Source organism: Tenrec ecaudatus, chromosome 3 (genome assembly GCF_050624435.1).
Source record: "Tenrec ecaudatus isolate mTenEca1 chromosome 3, mTenEca1.hap1, whole genome shotgun sequence".
NCBI lineage: Eukaryota > Metazoa > Chordata > Mammalia > Afrosoricida > Tenrecidae > Tenrec > Tenrec ecaudatus.
In genome coordinates, this window is record NC_134532.1 from 118733485 (window position 1) to 118755401 (window position 21917).

Consider the following 21917-nt stretch of genomic DNA (forward strand, 5'->3'; position numbering starts at 1 on the left):
AGGGCACACAGGCCGCTCTGCTGGAAGCCTCCCCACAAAGGCACTCAGCTCCAGCTCCATGGGCCTGTGAGCCAACTGCCCTGAGGAACTCCACCCCACTGCACAAGGAACCTCCCGGCTTTAATTGCTCATGGGGTGAAGGCCCTGCTCGGGCTCCTGGTCTAGAGTCTGCGCTCCATTCGTGACTCTTTCTGGTAGGGAGCGAGTAAAATCCCCTCTCCTGCTTCACAGATGCCTCATTTTATACCCCCAGGATATCACATAAACCCTGTTAGCAAGCATTCACAACGGAATCTTGTCTTCTCCCATTTTTTTTCTTACCTAGACCCCAAAGGTCGTATGGTGGGAATGACAGGGTTATGGCTAGCAGAACCACATTAAATAAATCACTAGCCAGGACTCAGACACGCTTTATAGTGTTGCTATGAGTTTTCATGATATAAGTCCTTCACATCACTGGCTAAATTTATCCATAGAATTTTTCTTAACGAACAACTGTATCCTAAGCATTTCTCACCTGAATTGTAACCAATTAACTTCAGTAATAAACCCCATAAGTGTTAGCATCGCTTGTGAGTTCTGTGTGGACATTGCAATGCATTGTAGAACCTAGAAATAAAAGTAGAGCGGAAAGATACAGAGCACTGAGGGGTGTGCTCTTGGAGCAAAGCTGCTATAGGTCTTTATGGGAGCAGGTAGCCTCATGTTTCTCTCACACACTGGCTAGTGGGTTTGAACCACTAACCTTGTGACTAGCGGTCCTACACCTAAAGAGATTAAAGAATATCTATGTGAATAGCAGGATGTTCCCTATTCATAGATTCCGAAACAAACGAGTAGACAAAATACTTCCTGCTAGCGAGTCAATGCTGACTCCTAGTCACGCCCCTATGGGTTGCTGAGATGTAACTACCATATTCAGGGGAGTAGGAAGCCCTGTCTTTCTTCCACAGCGCTGATGGTGGGACTGCAGCCCAACTCGTAATCCTTACACCACCAGGGTTCCTGTAGAGTAGCAGAGGTAGTATTGTTAGGATGCCAATGCTATCCCAAACATTAAGATTTAACACAATCCCAATCAAAATCCCAACTGTTTTCTTTTAAAAAATAGGGAAAGAAATCCTCATCTTTATATGGAATGGCAAGAAGACCCAAATAGTTTTCTTAAATGTTAAAAGAGAACAAAGTAGGCGGGCTCAACATTTCCTGCCTTTTAACCCCTACGTTTCTTTGGCATTTAGTTTACATATCATCCAATTCAAGAGTTCAGTCATTTAATCCTGTCAAGGAGAATTGTCAGATCACTACCGCATCCATGTTAGAGCATTCCCTCCGCAGTGGTTAAATCACCTGCCTTTAAACTGAGTTGTGCAATCACCATCAGTTTTAGAGCTCCCTCCCTGCCTCCCGCCTTCTTTATTTACTCCCCAAACCCCCTTTCCCTTCCTATCACCCACCCCCACTCCAGCATTCCATATAACCCCTTGTATCAGTTATGATCACCATTTTTTAGGTTTGTATCACATCCCATTGATTTGTTTATGTCTTTATATTTATTCATTTTAAAGACCATTTTAGTGGGGGCTCTTACAGCTCTTATAACAACATCAAGCATATTTGTACATATGTTGCCATCATTCTTTTCTAAATGTTTACTTTCTATTTGAGCCCTTGGTATCAGCTCCTCTTTTTTTCTCTCCTTCCCCCTCTCACCCACCTCATGACCCCTTGGAAAATGATAAATTATTATTATTTTCATATCTCACACCGATCACTCTCTCTCTTCCCTCACAGTTTCTGTTGTTCGTCCTTCTGAGTGTGTGTGTGTGTGTGTGTGTGTGTGTGTGTGTGTGTGTCTGGGTAGACAAGAGAAACAAATTCATGGACACTGATATGTGTACAAGAAAGAAGTTTATATACAAGAGCAATTGAATATTGAGAAAACTTTCCAGATCAAGTCATAAGTCTGATGTTAGCCCATATGTCCGATACCAATCTATAAAGTCATCTTCAGACTCACAAAACGCATGCAATGATGCCGAATGCAGGAAGATCACAGGCCAGTGGGTGCAAAGTCTTGGGTATCCAGTAGTGACAGAAGCATCTCAGCGCTGGCAGGGGTCTCCACATGGCTCCTCCAGTTCCCAGGGCACAGGGTCTAGCAGCGTAGTGCCGTGTGTCTTGTCAGTAGAGTGTCTCTCAGGGAGTGAGCCTTGTTAGTACAGAGAAAGTGTCTCCCACCTCCAAGGAGGAAATCCAGGAATTCCCAGAATCCTCAGGAGAAGGCTATACCCACACAGAGGTCTCATTGGCTATAATTGCCAGACTAGACTCTACCCCTTCACTCTTAATCCTCTTAAGTCCCAAATTGATACCAGATTATGTAACTACCACAGGCCACCCCTTGCCAGTTTGACACTTTCACATAACTCTTTAGCCAAATATAATTTTCAAACAAACAATAAAATTATATCTGTATGTAACAGGATAAAACTAAAATACATAAATTCAATATGTGCCACCCTCATTTAAACATAACATTCTATAAGTGAAGAAAACAAAAATATCCTATGCCTAACAATTGCAGTTAATACCTACACCTTCATCCTGTAATCCTATGAATATATTCCCCCACTAATGAAAGTTTGTAAGTCAACCACTTCATGCCTTTATCCACCCAATTTTGGGTATCCAATTTCTATCCGGCCCACTTGCATCAACCCAGTGCTCTGGAGGAGACCATCAAATTCTTTCGTGTAAAAAATCTTCATTCCAGTTGGAATCTTGTGAACTCCACATCCACAAGCAAAGTAAAATCAGACAGGCCGTCCATAAAGTCTGCAGCAATATGCACCAGTTCACAGGCTTGAAAATCTTATCTTCATCCAGTCTGGTTCTGAGCAACTCAATGTGGGTTGCCTCACTTAGTCTCACCAGGGAATTCATTGGTCACCTTGCCCTTAGACCAGTGGTTCTCAACCTTCCTAATGCCTCAACCCTTTATAAAGTTCCTCATGTTGTGAGGAATAAAATTATTTTCGTTGCTACTTCATAACTGTAATTTTGATACTACTATGAATCATAATGTAAATATCTGATATGCAGGATGTATTTTCATTGTTACAAATGGAACATAATTAAAGCATAGTGATTCACCACAAAAACAATATGTAATTATATATTGCAAAATATTTATTTCTAATTACAAGTAAATGAAATTTTTCTTAAAGTATGGTGTAGCATGGGTAACATTCTTCACACCGGGTACTCGTATGTGGGCGTATCTACATGTGGGCGGACCTGCCTGGAGACAGAAAGAGGAATGGCGTCTTGGTTCCTGAGACCATCTGAAATACGTGTTTTCTGATGGTCTTACACGACCCCTGTGAAAGGGTCATTTGACCCCCAAAGTGGTCACGATCCACAGCTTGAGAAAAGCTGTTTTAGACAATGGCCCCATCACAAATTCTCAACAAGTCTAGCCCCCTTGTGCTAGGACATGAACTTCAGACCAGTCGACCCGCTCTCATCTTCTCCTCTAGTTCCTCTAAACCAGGCCTACGAGTGTCAGTGCCTAGACTCAACCTGTCTTTTCATTGCTGCATTTTCCCACTTCCACTCAACAAGTGTATCCAGGTGGTCACCTAGCAAGCATTTCAGCCTGCCCACAGGCTCCCTTTAATGTTCCGTCCTAGAGAGGAGTTTTCTTCATGGTGTGTGTGTGTGTGAGAGAGAGAGAGAAAGAAAGAGAGAGAGATTATATGTCCATCATTGCGATCACTTTCCCCTTCCTCCCCTCCTCTTTCCACCTTTCCCCTACCATCCCATTTCTGTTTCTGAGGGGTTTATCTGACCTGGATTCCTTGTGCTATGAGCTTTTAACTGTGTGAGCATGAGGTGCCAACTGGATCAAGGAACAGGCATCAGAAGACGCCAAACAAACAAAGAATATATTGTTGAGAAAGAGGTGAGTTGGAGGAGAGACCCCAAATCCATTTGTAGACAATGGGATACCCCCTCACAAAAGGGTCACAAGGAAGGAATGCATCAACCAGAGTGAAGTAAAGCACCGATGAAACACAATATTCCTCTGGTTCCTTGAGGTTTCCTCACCTCCCACTATCATGTCCCCAGTCCTGCCTTCCTTAGTGCTGGACCAGAGCCTGTACACTGGTACAGATAAGTCATATGGCTATGCATCCACTCTTCCTGTGCTTCACAGTTGGGAAAACCAACAGAAAACAATAATAAACAAAATCCCATGAAAAGGTGGTAGGATAAAATCATAATATAGGGGTTGAGTCTAGTCTTTCAATCGGGTTATAGCCAATGAGACTTCTGTGTGGGCATTCAAAAAGCCAGGGAAGACATTTCTGTCATGGAACAAGTAAGAGATACTTTCACCCAGAACAAAATCAGGTCGCGTCTATAGGGTGGTCTCCTAGGCAAGTATCGAGTTGGATACAGCATGATCAAGAGTACCATGGTCTCTGCTGGATGCTAAGGCTCGTCGAGATTCTTGCCTGTGGCTAGAGCGGACCTGCCAGTGGCTCAGCCTGACTAGATACTCTGCAGATTACTTTTGGTCTCCCATCATCCCCCACACCTCACCCATTTCCTGATTGTGAAGCACAGCACACAACTACACAAGATATTAAAAACACTCTTGTTATACAAGTACCAGGCTGTGTTTTAATGGGGATTAATGGTGATGAGGGAAAAGCTCACTGATTAAGGACAGGGTTACAATCCAATTTCAATTGCTGTCAGTACATTATATAGCTATAAAAATGATAAATTGGCAAAAGTTGTGTGATAGATATAGTTGTAACCCCCCCCACCCCCAACTAAAAAGTAGCTGCTAAAGCTGCCCATAAATAACTGAACACCTTATGTGATTTGGTTCTTTGGAGGTTTAGGTTATAGTTTCATGGAAAAGCTCAGCTAGGTGGCCCAGTGATTCTGTTCTACTTCCTTGTTCATGGCATAGCAGGTAGGGTCTTAAAAGCTTGTAATCTATCATTCACGTCACAGTGATTGGTCTGTCTTTACCAGGAAAACAGAGGAAGAAGAGACAGTGATGGGAGGACAATATAGACTATGTGCTTGTCTTGTGTCCGAGGCCCGAGGTAGGGTGTGCACAGAGAGGCAGGTCGCGTGTTCACTATGATAACCAGTTGTACTGCACAGACCGACTGTAGCAATTCACTGTAAGCCAGTAACCCACCATGTAGGGGTGGGGCAGAGGCTGATACATTCCAAATGGACCCCTGAGGATGTCTGCCTTGTTGATGTTAGCAGAAATGTGGGGCCCTGTTTATATAAGCAGTGTCTGTGTTGGTTAGGGAAGCAGGTTCTATTTCTGGGGCCACTAATCTAATTTCCACTGTCAAGGGCCTGCCCGACCGCAAAGGGCCAAGGATGCCAGGCAAAGCAATTTTCGTATGTATGAGCAACTAGCTGATGTGTTGATACTTTTCTGTTTGCAGGTCTCCATTGCCTTTCTCTGCTTCCCATTTCAGAGCCCCCCCAAAGCACCATTTCCTTATTGTAGTTTTTGTATCTGTTGGGGACGTTTCTGAATGGACACCAAATGTACAATTTTGATTTCTGGGCAATTTTGACTTGGTATTGGTATTGCTGTGGGTGAGGCATCGTGATAGAGGGTGTGGTAGCCTGTGACTAGCCAAAACACTAGAAAAATATTATACGCATTAAGATTTAGTTTGTTGACAATCACAAAACAACCAGCCCTAAAAATGTCTTTTCAACTTAATCAGCAGGGAAGGTCTATCTCAGGAAGGCGTTAAGCAAGGCTATTATAATAAGTAGCTAAGACAGGCCATTCCCTTTTCAGATGGCTTGTGAGGCATCCTCCTGGGAGGGTGGCCTGGTAACCCGTGGACCAATGCAGCAACCAATTGTTCCCTTCCTGTGATCATTGTCATGGCTGGCTTTTGTCACATGGCTTGAGGCATATCATCTACTTGATTTTCACTGGATTTTTGAAGCAGTTTGGAGATAGCAAACCCCACTGTTTCCCTCTGACTCACACGAGCAGAAATAAAATGTGAGTTTCTTGAATCAACCTGGTCTCTTTCTTTGGCTGAAACAGTGACAGGCAAACCTGGACCCTTGTTCCCAGCAACCATTGGACTGCTATCCCCAAGGTTACTGGTTCAAATCCACCAGGTGTTTGAGGGGAGAAAGTGAGACTGTCTGCTCCTATAAAGATTTACAGTTGGAATCTACTTGAAGTCAGGCAATTGGGGTTTCTGGTGGCATAATGGAGTATGTGTTCGGCTGCTAACCACAAAGTCAGTAGTTCGAACCCATCAGCCACCCTATGGGAGAAAGATGATGCCTACAGATGTTCAGCCTTGGAAACCCAGGGAGCAGTTGTCCCCTGTCCTGTGGGATCTCTATGAGCTAGATTGGATGCAATGCCCTAGGCTTTTTGTTTTTTTGGGTTTTTTTTTTTCAGAATGAGAAGATTACGTCAGGAGGCCTGCTTGGGTAATGGTCTTCTGTTAGGATAGTGTTCTCTGTAACAAAGTGTTAAGAGCCACACAGCTAGAAATTCTCTCAAACTCTGAAAAATAAATTGGAGATACTGGACTTGGTTTTAACAAGGGAAGCCAATCTGCACACATGTTCTTCGATAACGAAACCCTGTGGTTTACATATGAGAACTCTTTCACTTCATGTATTTGCTGGAACTTTTCCATGCTTATTTTGGTGTTAATGCTCTGCCCCCATGGTATTCCTAGGCCAAGAGAACATTAGTTTTTGGTGCCAAATAATGATAATAATTGATTTGTCGGTACAAAGTAATGCTCATAATTGATTTCACGTTAATGTATGTTCACACATTTAACCATCTACATAAAATTCAACTTTTATCCACAGGACCCTTACTACAGATTCAATGACCAGAAATACAGATGGATTTCTTGGGAAAACTGGATCTACATAAAGGAATTTAAAATTCCCTTTGACATTAGGTAAGTGTTTGTATGTGTTTATTGCCTTATTTATTTGCTCTTCTTTTTCTGTCTGAGCAGTGATCTTTGGTTTAGAAGTTAAATGATATTCAATAATGCCTTGTGCTATAAAAGTTTAGAGAAATCTGTGTTTTGGTCTGTGTGTGAGGACGCTCCCGGCCATGAGGTTGTTTCTTAATTATTTTCCGGTAATGTTCCTGGAGCCCACCTCCCCCAGGTCACTTTCTTTTGGCTCCCTTTCTCCGTGTCTGCTTCCCTGGAATCCATCCACGATGTTGTCGTTGATGTCATGTCAGGTGCCCTCGGCTTGGTTCCAACTCACAGTGACCCTGTGTGGGACGCAAAGAAACCCTGCCTGCTCCCGCGCCATCCTCACAATTGATACGGTGGAGCCCCGGGTTGTAGCCACTGTGCCAATCCATCACGTTGAGGGTCTTCTTTTCCACCAACCCTCCCCATGACCAAGTACGATGTCTTTAGCCAAGTGTTAGGGCGCAGTGACCCCCTCAGCGGGGCGGATCCTGCCTCGGTGGCCTGGCGGCAATGCAGAGACCAGTCACACAGGTAGGAAGAGGCTGCGCAGGAGGTTTATTGAGCAGTACAGACGGGAGACACTACCAAAGGCTCGTCGTGCTGAGATGCAACCTGCACCTGGCAGGCCCTTCTGCTGAGAGGGCAGGCGCCCTTGAGCTTGGGACTGGGGTTTTTCTTTAAAAAGGCGGTTGTCTCTGGCTGGCTGGGACTCCACTATGTCCTTATTTGGCAGGGTCCTACGTGCTCAGGCTCATGACCTCCTGCATCTCCGATTCTGGTATAGGGTGACTCATCAGTTAGACCGGTCAAGTGGCTTTCTTTGTCCTTGTCTCAAGAAACTTGCCCCTCCTGATATGTGCAAAATAGGGAGACAAAATCTTGCCATCCCCACTTCTAAGGGGCATTCAGCTGTATTTCTTCCAAGACAGATTTATGATATTGTTGAGTGGAATCAGAGAAGTGTTGTTTGTTCTGCGTGGTGCTATTCTGCCCTTGAGACTATGGCTTTGACCTTACTTATGAAGCCATGATAAAAATGAGGGATATTGTTTTGAGTTATGGTTAATAGTGCTATAAGAAGGTTTTTCTATTTGGAAAGCATGTCACCCACTTACATATACCACCAAACCCATCACCATTAAAGTTTATTCCAATTCATCAAAATCTATGTAAGGTTTATGAGGGTATAAATCTTTATGGGAGCAGTCAGCCTCAAATTTCTCCCCCAGAGCACTTGATGGGTTTGAACCGCTACTCTTGAAGTCAGCAGCTCAATGTGTATCCCATCATTATTGCTAAATTAAAAAACGAAAACAAATAAACCGTTGTGCCTTTTATATTATCGTTTTTATTGGTAATTATTTGCTAATCTCTTAAAAGGAAAATAAAGTCAGAATATTGATACCATGGATACCATGGAGTCACTGTGCTTTGGGTTCTGATTTCTAGATAATGTTTTCAGTCTCTATTGGCAGAAGGCCCCTGACAAGATGGATTGACACAGTGGCTGCAACAATGGGCAGGCAGAGAAGAACGATATGAGGGTGACCCAGGACTGGGCAGTGTTTCCTTCTGTTGTGCATAGGTAGGGTCACCATGAGTCTGAACTGACCCCAGGACACCCAACAACAACCTTAGCGGTTCTGGAGAAGCCCTGGGGGTGTAGTGCTTCAGTGGTAGACTTCTAACTGTAGGTCAGCAGTTTGAGACCACCCGCCACTGTGGGAGAGAGATGAGACTTTCTGCTCCCGTGAAGAGGTAACTTCTCAGAAATACACAGGGACAGTACTACTCTCTCTCTGACTCAGGATGGGCTCAATGACAGTGAATTGTGAATGAGGGGTCTTATCTCACCTGGGACTCAACATACCCAACATTGAACCAAATGCGATTCCTTCTTTGAGCTAATTTCAGTTTCTAACAATTTAGTAGTTTCTCTTAATGTAACGCCATGTTTTGAGTCTCTGCTGCTTAAAGTGTTTTTTACTTATATCTTTCATTCATCTCTTTGAATTCAGTCTGTTTCTGAGTAACGTTGATTTTTGCCTCTTGGTATACCTTTCTAATATTTCCACGTTCTCCTATACTTTTATTAGTGATGCTTGGAATCAGGCCAATGCTGCCTGAGTCAATTTCTTGCATTGTCTTTTTGTTTTCCTATATATTCATATAGAAACTTTAGCATTTCTTTGCCTTGGTTTGCTTTTTCATGGGCGTCTGTCCTCTACCTAGGCATTTATACTCATTTTAAAAAAATTAGCCTCTTCTTTGAGATACAATGTACATACCATACAATTGACCCATTTAAAGTGTACACTCCAGGGGTTTTTAGTGTATTCGTTAGTACATTCACAGGATGTACAACCATCCTACAGCTTTAGAACATCAGTTTTCATCATTTCAACAAGAAAACTCTATGTATTAGTATCACTCCCCATTCTTCCCATGCCCCAACACGCACTCCAGTCCTCCACACTCACATCCAGCCTCGAATCGACCTTCCATCACGATGGATTTGCTTCTGCAGTTTTCTTATAAACAAAATCAGACGATATGCTATCCTTTCTGACCTGCTCCTTTAATTACTTCACTTTAAAAAAATGAATACTCAATAGTATAGACTTTCCCTGTTTTATTTAGCTGACCCATCTTTAAGTTACTGTTTCTTTCTGGAAGTCTGCCTTAATGATAGAAACGCTGATCTGACAGCACTTACAGATAGATTTACCCAGTAGACTCTTTAAGTACTAAATAAACTACTTTAGTTCCTTGAAAGCTTCGCAGAGTACAGGACATATAATATTAGCTCATAAGCACTTGTTGTTGGTTAATGTGTTCTCATACGTGTCACTAAATGTACTACTTTGTGGAAATGGTTTACATCTCGTCTTTAACTGATTCTCATAAACACTTTGTGAAGTCACCAGAGAGAAGTCGGTGCCCTTGGGAATTTGGAACTCCTGACTTGACGTAGTTTGATTCTTGTGAAGAGACAAGCTGGGTCACTGGAAAAGCATGACAAAGGGGATTAAACCAGGTCTTCTGAAAATTGTACTGGGAAGCACTTTATACGATTGAATATTTTCTGGGAAATATTGATTCCCTTAGTTCTTACCTAATAAAATAAAAGTTATTTAGGGGAGTGGCATATACATCTTGTTTTAATAATCTTTCTTATTTTTTAGCCAGTGGCAAAAAGTAACTCTGATTTTCGAGAGCATTGATACAGTGGCAGAAATTCTGCTCAATAATGTTACGATTGGGAAAACGGACAACATGTTCCATAGTTATGTGAGTATCTAATGGCATTTAATGAAAAGGCCACTTAACGCGTGTTTGCATTACTTGTTACTGTGAGCAGAGAAGGGTAAGAGCTTAATTGGTCATGTAGACAAATTCAAGCTTTTCCGAGCACTGGTTAAGTTACTTTATTGCTCTGGGCCTCAGTTGCCATACTTATAAATGATAAGAAGATTTGTATTGAGAGGTGCTTCTTAAGAATGTAAACTCTTAAGAAGTATACTCTGTACCCTATGGGGTTATTGTGAAAAGTTAATGGCTCGTATGAAATTGTTGGCACTGTGCTTGACAAATAGAAAGTGTTCAACAAATGCTGCTCCTTTTCCTGTTGTTCAGAGTACGCCTTGAATCCCTGTAACATTTTTAAAGCGTCCATTGTAGTACTGTTATTGAATATTTATTCAGAGTTTTGTGCTATGTAATAGTTTATAACATTTTTATTTTATTTTTTTACAACATTTTAAAAAAGCACGAAGAAAATATTTAGAAAAGGCACTGATTTTGTTTTATAGCTTTGATTAATTTAATACTTCTTATTATCTTAATCTACCACTTATCCATCGGTTTGTCATACAGTGATGGCTTGCACGTCGCTGTGGTGCTGGAAGCTATGTCTCCACTATTTCAAATACCAGCTGGGTCACCGAGCTGAACGGTGTCAGTGAAGCTCCAGACTAAGGACAGACTGTGAAGGCAGTCCTCTTTTGAGGGGTTAGCCACTGACAACCTCACGAATAGCAACAACCTCACGAATAGCAACAAAATGTTTTCAGATACAGTACCGGGAGATGGGCCCTTTTGATCAGAAGACACCCCAAACAGGAAGAACTTGCTTCTCAAAGCAGAGCTAACCCATATGATATGGATGGAGTAAAACGTTAGGGACCTTCATTGGCTGGTGGGGACCACTCAACATGAGATGAAACAGTTGCCAACATCCACTAATAATTGGAAGGTGGAATGTACAAAACATGAATCTAGGAAAACTAGAAGTTGGCAAAAAAATAAAATGGAATCCATAAAGATCCATAATCCTGAAGACTAGTGAGCTGAATAGATTGGCATTGGCCATTTTGAATCAGGCAGCCATAAGGGCAACAATACTGGTTGAAATAGTTAAGGTTTATTGTGCCTATAAACACATGTGGGGTTAACTGACGGGAGGAGGAATAAATGCCTCCATGAGCTTCACCTTTCTAGTTTTTAGATCTCTGGCTTTGTGATAGTCAGACCAGGGTGCAGGTGCCTTAGCCAGTTCCCTGCTTCGACTGGCAAGGCTCACTTCCTGCAAGACATCCCTGGGGAGAAGCAGCATGGATCTACCCCAGCCCTGGGTGCTGGAGCAGCCGTGTGGAGACCGCTGCCAGTGCTGAGATGCTTACAGGCTCACTGATTTGGCTTTCCTCCTGCAGTCAGCATTATTGAGTGTGCTTTGTGAGATGGAGGACTCTGTAGATTGGTGTCACACATATGGGCTAATGTCAGGGGAGGCCAGCCCCTAACACATCATTACAGGTTTGGTAGGCGCAATTGTACAGTGATAATAAGTAAGATCATAGTAAAGGTATAGAGAGCATAAGAGATAGAAGAGAAATATTGAAATAAATGGAGTCAGACACAATTCATGGTAGCATGCTCACCTCAGCCCCACTTGGTGGTCTACGTGGAGGGAGAGAGTGATATTTAATGCTAGCCCAGGTTTTTATATTCTCTGGGGACCTGCAAGCCCCCTAATTACAGATGAAGACATACGTCACAGGAAGGGATTCTGCTATAGGTAATACAGTAATGGGAGGGGGTGATCTAGAGGTATCCACATAATAGGAAGAGGAGGGATTGAGGTACACATGTGACAAGATGGGCGGATCCTAGATTTAGGATGGCAACTTAACTTTGGATGTCACAGAGCCGGTTTGGCCTGTTCCCTGGCTCAACTGATAGAGACCATTATTGGTAGGGTGTGAAAGCTTGGTCTCAGGCCTCAGGGAGAAATAGTTTATTGTCCCCAGCAGAAGGGAGTGAGGCCTACCCTGTAGTCTGTTGACTAACTGCCCTCAGGGAGGATGCCTGTAAGCGTCTGACCTCCCCCACAGGCTAATGTTGGACTTATGGGTTTGAGCAGCACTGGGTTGGGATGTTTTCTTAGTGTACACTTACCCTTTATATAAAACTCTCTTATACATATGAGTTTCTGTGGATTTGTTCTCTAATGGACCCAGACTAACCCGCTGGTAAGAACAGATGCAAGAGGAATGGCACTGTACTCATCATCAAAGAGAACATTTCAAGATCTAGCTTGGGGTAAAATGCTGTCTGTAATAGAATAATACTATATGCTTACAAAGAAATCCAGTTAATACAATTAATATTCAAATTTATGAACCAACCATTAAAGCTAGTGATGTAAAAATTGAAGAATTCTACCAACATCTTCAGACTGAAATTGATCAAACTTGCATTCCAGCTGCATAGATAATTATTGGTAATTGGAATGCAAAAGTTGGAAAAAAAAGAAGAAAGGACAGTAATGGGAAGATGTGGATATGGTAACAGAAATGAAGCTGGAGATCATATGACAGAGTTTTTCAATAACAATTACTCCTTTATTGCAAATACCTTTTTTCAACAACCTAAAAGGCAACATGGCCCTCAGAAAATAGAATATACAGAAATCAAATTGACTACATGTATGGGAAGAGATGATGGAGAAGTTCAACATCAGCAGCCAAAATGAGGCAGGGGTTAACTGTGGAGCAGTCCCACAGTTGCTCATATATAAGTTCAAGTTGAAGTTGAAGAAAGATAAAAGTCCATGAGAGCCAAAATATGACCTTGAGTATATCCCACTTGAAGTTTGAGACCATTTGGAGAACAGATTTGACTTATTAAACACCTATGACAGAAGACCTTACAAGTTGTGGATGACATCATGAAATGATCAAAGTGGATGTCAGAAGAGACACTGAAACTTGCCCTTGAATATAGAGTAACTGAAGAAAATGGAATAAATAAGCAAATAGTAATCAAATAAGCAACTGAACAGAAAACATCAAAGGACAGCTCAAGAACATGAACTATATTATTATTATTATTTTAAAACATTTTATTAGGGCCTCATACAACTCTCATCACAATCCACACATGCATCAACCATGCAAAGCACATCTGCACATTCCCTTCCCTCATCACTGTCAAAGCCCTTGCTCTCCACCTAAGCCCTCTACATCAGGTCCTCCTTTCTTTCCCCTCCCTCCCCGGCTCTCCTCCCCCATGAGCCCTCGACAATCCACAAATTATTATTTTGTCACATCCTGCCCCGTCCGACATCTCCTCCCACCCACCTCTCTGTTGTCCATCCCCCAGGGAGGAGGCCACATGTAGATCATTGTAATCGGTTCCCTCTTTCCAACCCACACTTCCTCTACCCTCCCAGTATCACCCCTCACGCCTCTGGTCCTGAAGGTATCAACCACCCTAGATTCCCTGTGCCTCCAGCTCCTATCTTCCCCAGTGTACATCCTCTGCTCTATCCAGACTTGCAAGGTAGAATTTGGATCATGATAGTTGGCGGGGAGGAAGCATTTAGGAACTGGAGGAAAGCTGTATTCTTCATCAGTGCTACATTGCACCCTGACTGACTCATCTCCTCCCCTAGACTCCTCTGCAAGGGGATCTCCAGTGGCCAACAAATGGGCTTTGGGTCTCTACTCTGCACTTCCCCCTTCATTCACTATGGTAAGATTTTTTTTTTCTGATGATGATGTCTTACATCTGATCCCTTCAACACCTCGTGATTACACAGGCTGGTGTGCTTCTTCTATGTGGGCTTTGTTGCTTCTGAGCTAGATGGCCGCTTGTTTACCTTCAAGCCTTTAAGACCCCAGACACTATCTCTTTTGATAGCCGGCACCATCAGCTTTCTTCGCCACATTTGCTTATGCACCCGTTTGTCCTCAGCGATCGTATCCTGGAGGTGTGCACCCAATGATATGATTTTTTGTTCTTTGATGCCTGATAACTGATCCCTTCGGAACCATGTGATCACACACGGCGGTGTGTTCTTCCATGTGGGCTTTGTTGCTTCTGAGTTAGATGACCGCTTGTTTATTTTCAAGCCTTTAAGAACCCAGCACTATATCTTTTGCTAGCCAGGCACCATCAGCTTTCTTCACCACATTTGTTTGTTTACCCACTTTGTCTTCAGCGGTTGTGTCCGGAGGGTGAGCATCATAGAATGCAAATTTAATAGAAGAAAGTATTCATGCATTGAGGGAGTACTTGAGTAGAGGCCCAATGTCCTTCCACCACCTTAATACTAAACCTATAAATATAGGCACATAGATATATTTCCCCATCCTCATATATATTTGCATATGTACATGTCTTTGTTTAGACCTCTATAAATGCCCTTTGCCTCTTAGCTCTTTCCTCTCTTTCCCTTGACTTTCCTCCTGTCCCACTATCATGCTCCGTCCCCACCTGGGTTTCAGCTATACCTCTTCATTACCTTACCCTTGATCATTCCCTACTAGGCCTGCCACACCCACCTCACCACCAATTTGGATCACTTATTGTTGCCTTGTCCCTGGGTTTGTTAACACCACTCCCTTACCCCCCAAGTCCCCCTTATCTCATGTCCCCCAAGAACTGTTGGTCCCATTGTTTTTCCTCCAGATAGATAGTTCATCCAGCCTATCTTATTTAGACAGACCTGTGGAGATACTAACATGCACAAAAACAAGACAGAGCAATACCAAGCAACAGTATACAACAAAACAACAACAACAAACCACTGACAAAGAACTAAATAAAACACAACAAGAAAGAAAAGCTTGTAGTTAGTTCAAGGATCGTTTGTTGGCCTTTAGGAGCATTTTCCAGTCCAGTCTGTTGGGGCATCATGCCCTGGCCCCAAAGTCCACTTTCAGCATTCCCTGGGGATCTTGCCACTCCATTCCCTTGCTGTTCCGCTGCACTCCCCCAGTGCTTTCCCTCAGTGTGGTGGGATCAGGTCAGGCGCAATTCCCACACTGTGTCTCTGGTGCTGTCCCCTGCAGGGCCATGGGTCAGTGAGGGGCGTCATGTCTCATAGGGGGGGGAGCCATGTTATTCTCTCTCTGGACTGGCTGCTCTAATCAGGAACAATATCCTCACGGCCTGGTGGGCCTGGCTGTGCTCCACTCTCTCCTCCTCCCCCTTCATCTGCTCCCGTGTGCTCCAATCAGATATGTCCCTCTCCTGGAGGTGCAGAATCATTGTCGTCCTTTGAAACAAATTCTTCTGGGGGGAGGGGCAGGAATCCACTTAATTTTTGGTACTGGGGCCAGCCTCCCAGACCTCTCCACTGGTTCCCTCCTCCACGCCAGAATGTTGCATTCACACCTTGTGGCACTGGGTTAACGTCTGGCCCCTCTTTCCCTGTGGAGATATAAACAATACCCTCCCCTTGGGTGGGTTAGCGCCCCATGCCCCCGCTCCCCTTTTATTCCATATATTCATCTTTTTTGTGTTTTTTTCTTTCCCCACATGCAAAGACCTGGTGTTAGAATGCCAAAAAGGAAGAATGCACTCAGCATATCTGAAGCAGAAAGAATTCATGGGGAAAAAATATCAAATCTAGAGTTGAAATATTGATGGATTCTACGGGGAAAATATTAAATGATTCAGGAAGCATCAAAAGAAGATAGAAAATGTGTAAATTGGTAAAGTCACTGTGCCCGAAAGAATAGGTCAACATACAACCATTCCATAGGTATCATATGATCAGGAACTGAAAGACAACATCCAAGTAGTACTGAAGCATTAAAAAAACAAAGCCCTGGGCATTGATGGGATGCCAATGGAAATGTTCCAGCAAGCTGATGACACTAGAGGCATTCCTTCATCTATGCCAACAGCCTGTAAGCAATTCCTATTTGTGCCCATTCCAAGGAAATGGGACCCAAGAAAATGCACAAATTATACACCAATATTATTAATATCACATATAGATAAAATTTTGCTGAAGCTAACTTAAAAAATGATTGCAACAATATCTTGACAGGTTGCTACCAGAAATTCAACTAGATTTAGAAGAGGAAGTGGAGCAAAGGATATCGTTGCTGATGTCAGATGGACCTTGTCTGAAAGCAGAGGAAACCAGAAAGATGTTTGTTTGTGTTTTCTGTATTGCGTAGGAACTGTGTGGATCATAACACACTATGGTGACATTGAGAATAATGGGAATTCAAGAACATTTTGTTGTACTCATGTGGTACCTCTAGAGGAACCAGGAGGGAGTTCCATGAACAAAGAAGTACTGTGTGGTTTAAATCTGGAAAAGTGTGCATCAGGCATGTAGCCGCCTTATTCCACCTGTGTACTGAGTAACTAATCTGAGAATCTGGACTGCATGAAGAAGAATGTGGTGCAGAATTGGAGGAAGGTGTATTAACAACCTTTGATATACAGACGATGCAACTTTACTTTGTGAATGAACATAAAAGATTTCATCCTTCACTATGGATTACAAGTTAATGTAAAGAAGACCCACATCTTTATAACTAGACCAAAAGTCAACATCAAGCTCAATGGAGAAAAGACTGAAGTTGTCAAGAAATTAATTACTTTTCCTTGGAATCACAGCCAATGCTCATGGAAGCAGAAGTCCGGATATAAAGCAATGCATTGCACTGGGCTAGTCTGCTGCACAAACCTCTTTAAAGGGCTGGAGAACAAAGATATGAGTTTGAGGACTGAGGTGTACCTGACCCAAGCCATGGTATTGTCTTTCTCTCTGTTATTTTTCAGTAATCATTTTATTGGGGGCTCTTAAAGCTCTTATAACAATCCATAAATCAATTGTATCAAGCACATTTTCAATAGCCTCTTAGGCATGTGAAAATTGGCAAGTGAATAAGGAAGATGGCAGACGAACTGAAGTGTTTGAATTAAAAGAATATTGAAAGTACCATGGACCTCCAGGAGAGCAAGCAACCATATCTTGAAAGAAGTATATCCAGAATTGCTCCTTAAAAGCAAGGCTGCTGAATCTCTTCCTCATGCACTTTGGACAGGTTAGGAGGAGAGACCAGTTCCCGGAAAAGGGCATGTTGGTTAAAGTAGAAGGTCAGGGGTAAACATGAAGACCTCCAAGGAGATGAGTTGACAGAGTGGCTGCCGGCTCACATAGCATAACAATAATTGTGAAGAGGGGGCAGGACCGGGCATTATTTTGTGCTATTGTACATGAAGTCACCACGCGTCAGAACTGGCTTGAAGGCACCTAACCACAGCAACATTATCAAAACGACACACTATTTTTGGAACAATTTTGCAACTAGATTATTGCCGCAACTAAGTAGCTATAAATTTTCTGTGATATATAAATACATGTATAAAATAATTTACTATATAAACTATCATTTTTATAGATCTACCGATGCCATTCTTATTAAACACAAGAAAGTAGTATTTCAAACACATCTTGTTCTAAATGGAGAGAATGCATACATTCAAGTTCTAATAACCCAAGTAAATATACTGTTCAGGGTTATCCTGAATTCGAGTTTCAACATTGATACTGAGTTATTAGATAAATGCAAGCCATAGTTGATATTTTGTTACTAGATACTAATAGTTATACCCTAGGAGTGGGGGTGGGATTGCAGGAAATGAAGAAATAAGACATGTCAAGTGCCCACTGTGGATGAGACATCAGGTAGAAAAATGGCAGGAATTCTCTCCTTTAGGGGGTGCTTGATTTAGTGCATTAGTGTTTTTGGAGTATCTACCTGCTTTCCAACTCGATCATTTAAACACGTGAAGGGAGTTAATGTGGTGGTTATATGCAGTCCTGGGATCAGTTTGCTGTGCTTGGTGTTCAGTCCCAAACGTGCAATTTTCCCTTTCTCCTTTAAACTGGCTCACTCACATGCTTCCTGTCAGGAGTGCTTCTGGTCGTCAGGCCGCAGTGGAGCCCTGTGGTGCAGCAGACCCCTGTGAAATGTACCTTGGGACAGCGTAGCCCGGGCGAGGGTGATGTGGAGGAGAGAGGTGGAGGGAGGGAAAAATAGATGTCTTGTACGCAAGTGGGTGATATGTATGCAATGCTTTTCATATATATAATCTCATTTAAGTTAAACTTCAAAGCACCCATATTGGTGATGTTATAGCAATTATGGACAGGAGGAAGCGTAAACGAGATCATTTGAAAGTGAGATATGTTATACTTTGAGTCTCTTCTGACTCATGTTCACTCCCTGTGTGCTGGAGCAGAACTCTGCTCTGTTGGATCTCAATGGCTGCTTTTGGGGAGAAGCAGATTGCCAGGCCTTTGTTTTGAGGTGCTTTCGGGGAGATGCAAACCTTCATCCTTTTGATTTTTGCCATCGTTAGGTTAGATTTTAGATTCGGTCAGCAGATGATTATATTAATGGTTTGCACACTCAGGGATGACGATTTGTACACACTCCTTGCACAAATTGAGTGGATTCCACCTCATAGACACCCAATAGGATAGAGCAGAACTGGTCCTTCAGGTGTCTTAGGCTGTGAATATTTACTGAAGCAGACAGCCTCGTTTTTCTCCTGACAACTGACTGATGGGTTCAAATGGCTGAACATATGGTGAGAGCAGTCCAACTCGTAACGCACTATGATACCAGCACCCTTTTGACAGAGTTATGTAAATAATTCAGGTCTATTATTTGCCCCTCAGAATAAAGGCCTGGTGATCTACTTCAGAAAAAGAAGCCACAGAGAATCCTAAGGATCCTAGTTCTACCGTGGCACACAGGAGTGCCGTGAGTCAGAGTCAACTCCCTGGTAGCTGATGCTGTTTGTCCGGAGGTTTTGATTTCCCCAGTTGTGCATGCATTTCCCTAGAGTGTTGACTGTGATACCAGTGACTGAACCGCCAGGAGAGTTCCTTACTATGACAGCATTCTTGTAAGAACCGCAGTTTCATGGAATCGCAGAATCAAAAACCATTTTAAAAGAAAACATGCCTTATTTCTTAGAGGGCTCTTGGTTTCTGCTAAGAATGATGTAAAAATTGAAAGCAGAGGGTAATGATGCTTGTACAAAACGAGGAATTAGTGGCTCTGAAGTAATTATACATGTTGAAATGGCAGATGCTTTGTGATATGTTAGCTTATTAAGACACTCATGAAGAAGAAGGAAGAGGAGGAGAAAGAGGAGGGGGAAGAAGAAGAAGAAGAAAAGGCAAAAAATAGTGATTTCTCTTTCAAGGTTAGATTTTTCTAAACAAAAATAACATATGACCTAGAAGTACCTGCTCTGCATACCCAAGAGTCAGGTTGCCACGAGTGTCTAGGAGCACGTTGGCTGTTCAGTGGGATGTGTACACAGCCCGAGCAGACAGTCTAGGGAAGAAGTCTTTTCTAGCCACTGCTCTAGGACCATCCCTCTGGCACAGGAGAAACAAAAGGTGAAACCAAACCTCAACATATGTGTTTGTAAGAGAATGTGCTTGGTTGTAAATAAAAGTATGTCTGTGTTCATAGAAATGCATGTTTGTGTATATATATATATATTTGTATATATATTTATATATATAATGTGTGTGTAGAAATACTTTGTACTGCAAGGAAGCTAAACTTATAACATTTGAACTACCTTTTGCATCTTTCATAATTCTACCATATATCTAAAATTTTACCTGTGAAAGTGCTTCTCAATCCTGGGTTTGTCTTATTGTTTTCTCTTGATTCAGAGCTTTGATATCACCAGTGTGGTCAAAGACACACTGAACACGGTTGAGCTCCGTTTCCAGTCGGCAGTGAGATATGCAGCCCAGCAGAGCAAAGCCCATAGCAGCTACCAGGTGCCTCCCAACTGCCCGCCGAGGAAGCAGAAAGGTGAATGCCATGTCAACTTCATTAGAAAGGTAACAGCCTGCCCAGTGGATGCAGCTTTAGCCTCGAGGTTGGGCTGGGGCAGCATGTGAAATGTTTGCTGAAAGGTTCCAGAGGCATTTCAGACCTTGGGTGTTTCCTTTTTGCCCCCTTCTGTGGTGTTTGAAAATTGGAATGGAGAATAAAAAAGACTTTTTGAATTTTTGTGGACAATTTTCATCAATCCAGGTTTTTCCCCTGAAGCACATTTCAGAAGAAGACATGTATGTGATGATGATGGAACTTTACAGATTATCTGTTAACCTGTAGCCTTATCCGCCTTTCCCCGGACTTTGAGGCTCATGTTTATTTGTGATTCTTCTGTCTAGGAAGCTTTCTGAAAATATTACAATATTGGCACATGTGTTCAATATTGACTGCTTGCTTCACATAAAGTCCAATTTAAAGATAACCACATCCACAGAGGGAACTTTTTTTCCTTAGTACTTGGATTTATTCTAATACATACTTGAAACAGTATTCTATCAAGATATTTAATTTTCACAGCAAATAGAATCCTTGGGTTAATTGTGAAGATACTAAAGCTTTGGGGGTCTTTTTTTGCCAGCATTCTTTAGGTTAAAAAAAAGTGTCAACTGATAAATTCAGACTATTCATGACCTCTTAACTGGTTCTTTTTCAGTTGGACGGTTTTGCTGTTGAATTATATTCCCTGTAAAACCAAACCCATTGCTATCAAACTCCTTCTGACTCACAGTGACCCTATGTAGCTTTTCAAAGGCTGTAAATCTTTCCCGAAGCACATAGCCTCCTCGTCTGAGGAGTAGCTGGTGGGTTTGAACTATCAACCTCGTGGTCAGCAGTTCAACGCTCACTAGACTGTATGTTTCGGTTTATGTATGTATATGAGTATGTATAGTTTCAATATGTGTTAGACATTGGGCTTCTAATCACAGGGTTGGTGGTTCTATTCCTCAGCTGCTCCATGGGAGAAAGTTGAGGCCGGCTGCTCCCATAAAGATTTACAGTTTTAGAAATCCTGAATAGATAGGGTCACTATGAGTAGAAATCAACTCACTGGCAGCTTGCAGAACCTGTATGAGACACACTGGTGGTGAAAAAGTGAAAGTGCTCAGCTGCTAACCCAAAGGTTGGCAGTTCGTATTCATCTGCCGGTGGCTTCAGGGTAGGAAGGACCCACAGATCTCCTTCTATAGAGATTACAAAATCTAAAAAATCCTATATAAAGTACTATTCTGTTAGGTACAGTAACGGTGGACCAGAATTGACTTGGCAGCACATGAAAACAATGGTACCTATATAGGTACTGAGGTCAAAATGATCCCTCCTCCTGTTTGCCGCCTGCCCAGATTCGGGTCAGTGATCTAACTATTTGCTTCCACAGCTGTAATTGGACTAAAACCCAACTCAGACACACGGTCGTAGTGTCTGTTCTGGTCCATAAGAAGCCCACCCAGGATTCCTGAAGCAGTAAATCCTGCGGGGGGAGCAGAAAGTCTTAGCTTTCTCCCATTGAGTAGTGCAGCTGGTGGCTTCTAACCGCTGATCTGGGTGTGAGCCATCCAGCACGTAACCTGCTATGCCACCATCCTGGCTTCCGTTAAAACCAGGACCAACCAGATTCAAATGCGAAGAGAATGAACGCCTTTCTTTTTCATGTTGTCAGTAACTGTAGTGCATGTGCTATAATACATCCATAAAG

At 42.6% G+C, this 21917-nt stretch overlaps 1 protein-coding gene across 1 annotated transcript in view; it reads left to right on the plus strand.

Annotated features, from left to right (window-relative positions):
* The window catches only part of MANBA (mannosidase beta), a 150840-nt gene that overhangs the window by 14493 nt on the left and 114430 nt on the right, over nucleotides 1–21917 (plus strand). Inside the window, exons 2-4 of the mRNA XM_075543981.1 lie at nucleotides 6910–7004; nucleotides 10223–10328; nucleotides 20053–20226. Of these exons, the coding sequence (XP_075400096.1) occupies nucleotides 6910–7004; nucleotides 10223–10328; nucleotides 20053–20226 (375 nt within the window). The remainder of the gene's footprint in view (nucleotides 1–6909; nucleotides 7005–10222; nucleotides 10329–20052; nucleotides 20227–21917) is intronic.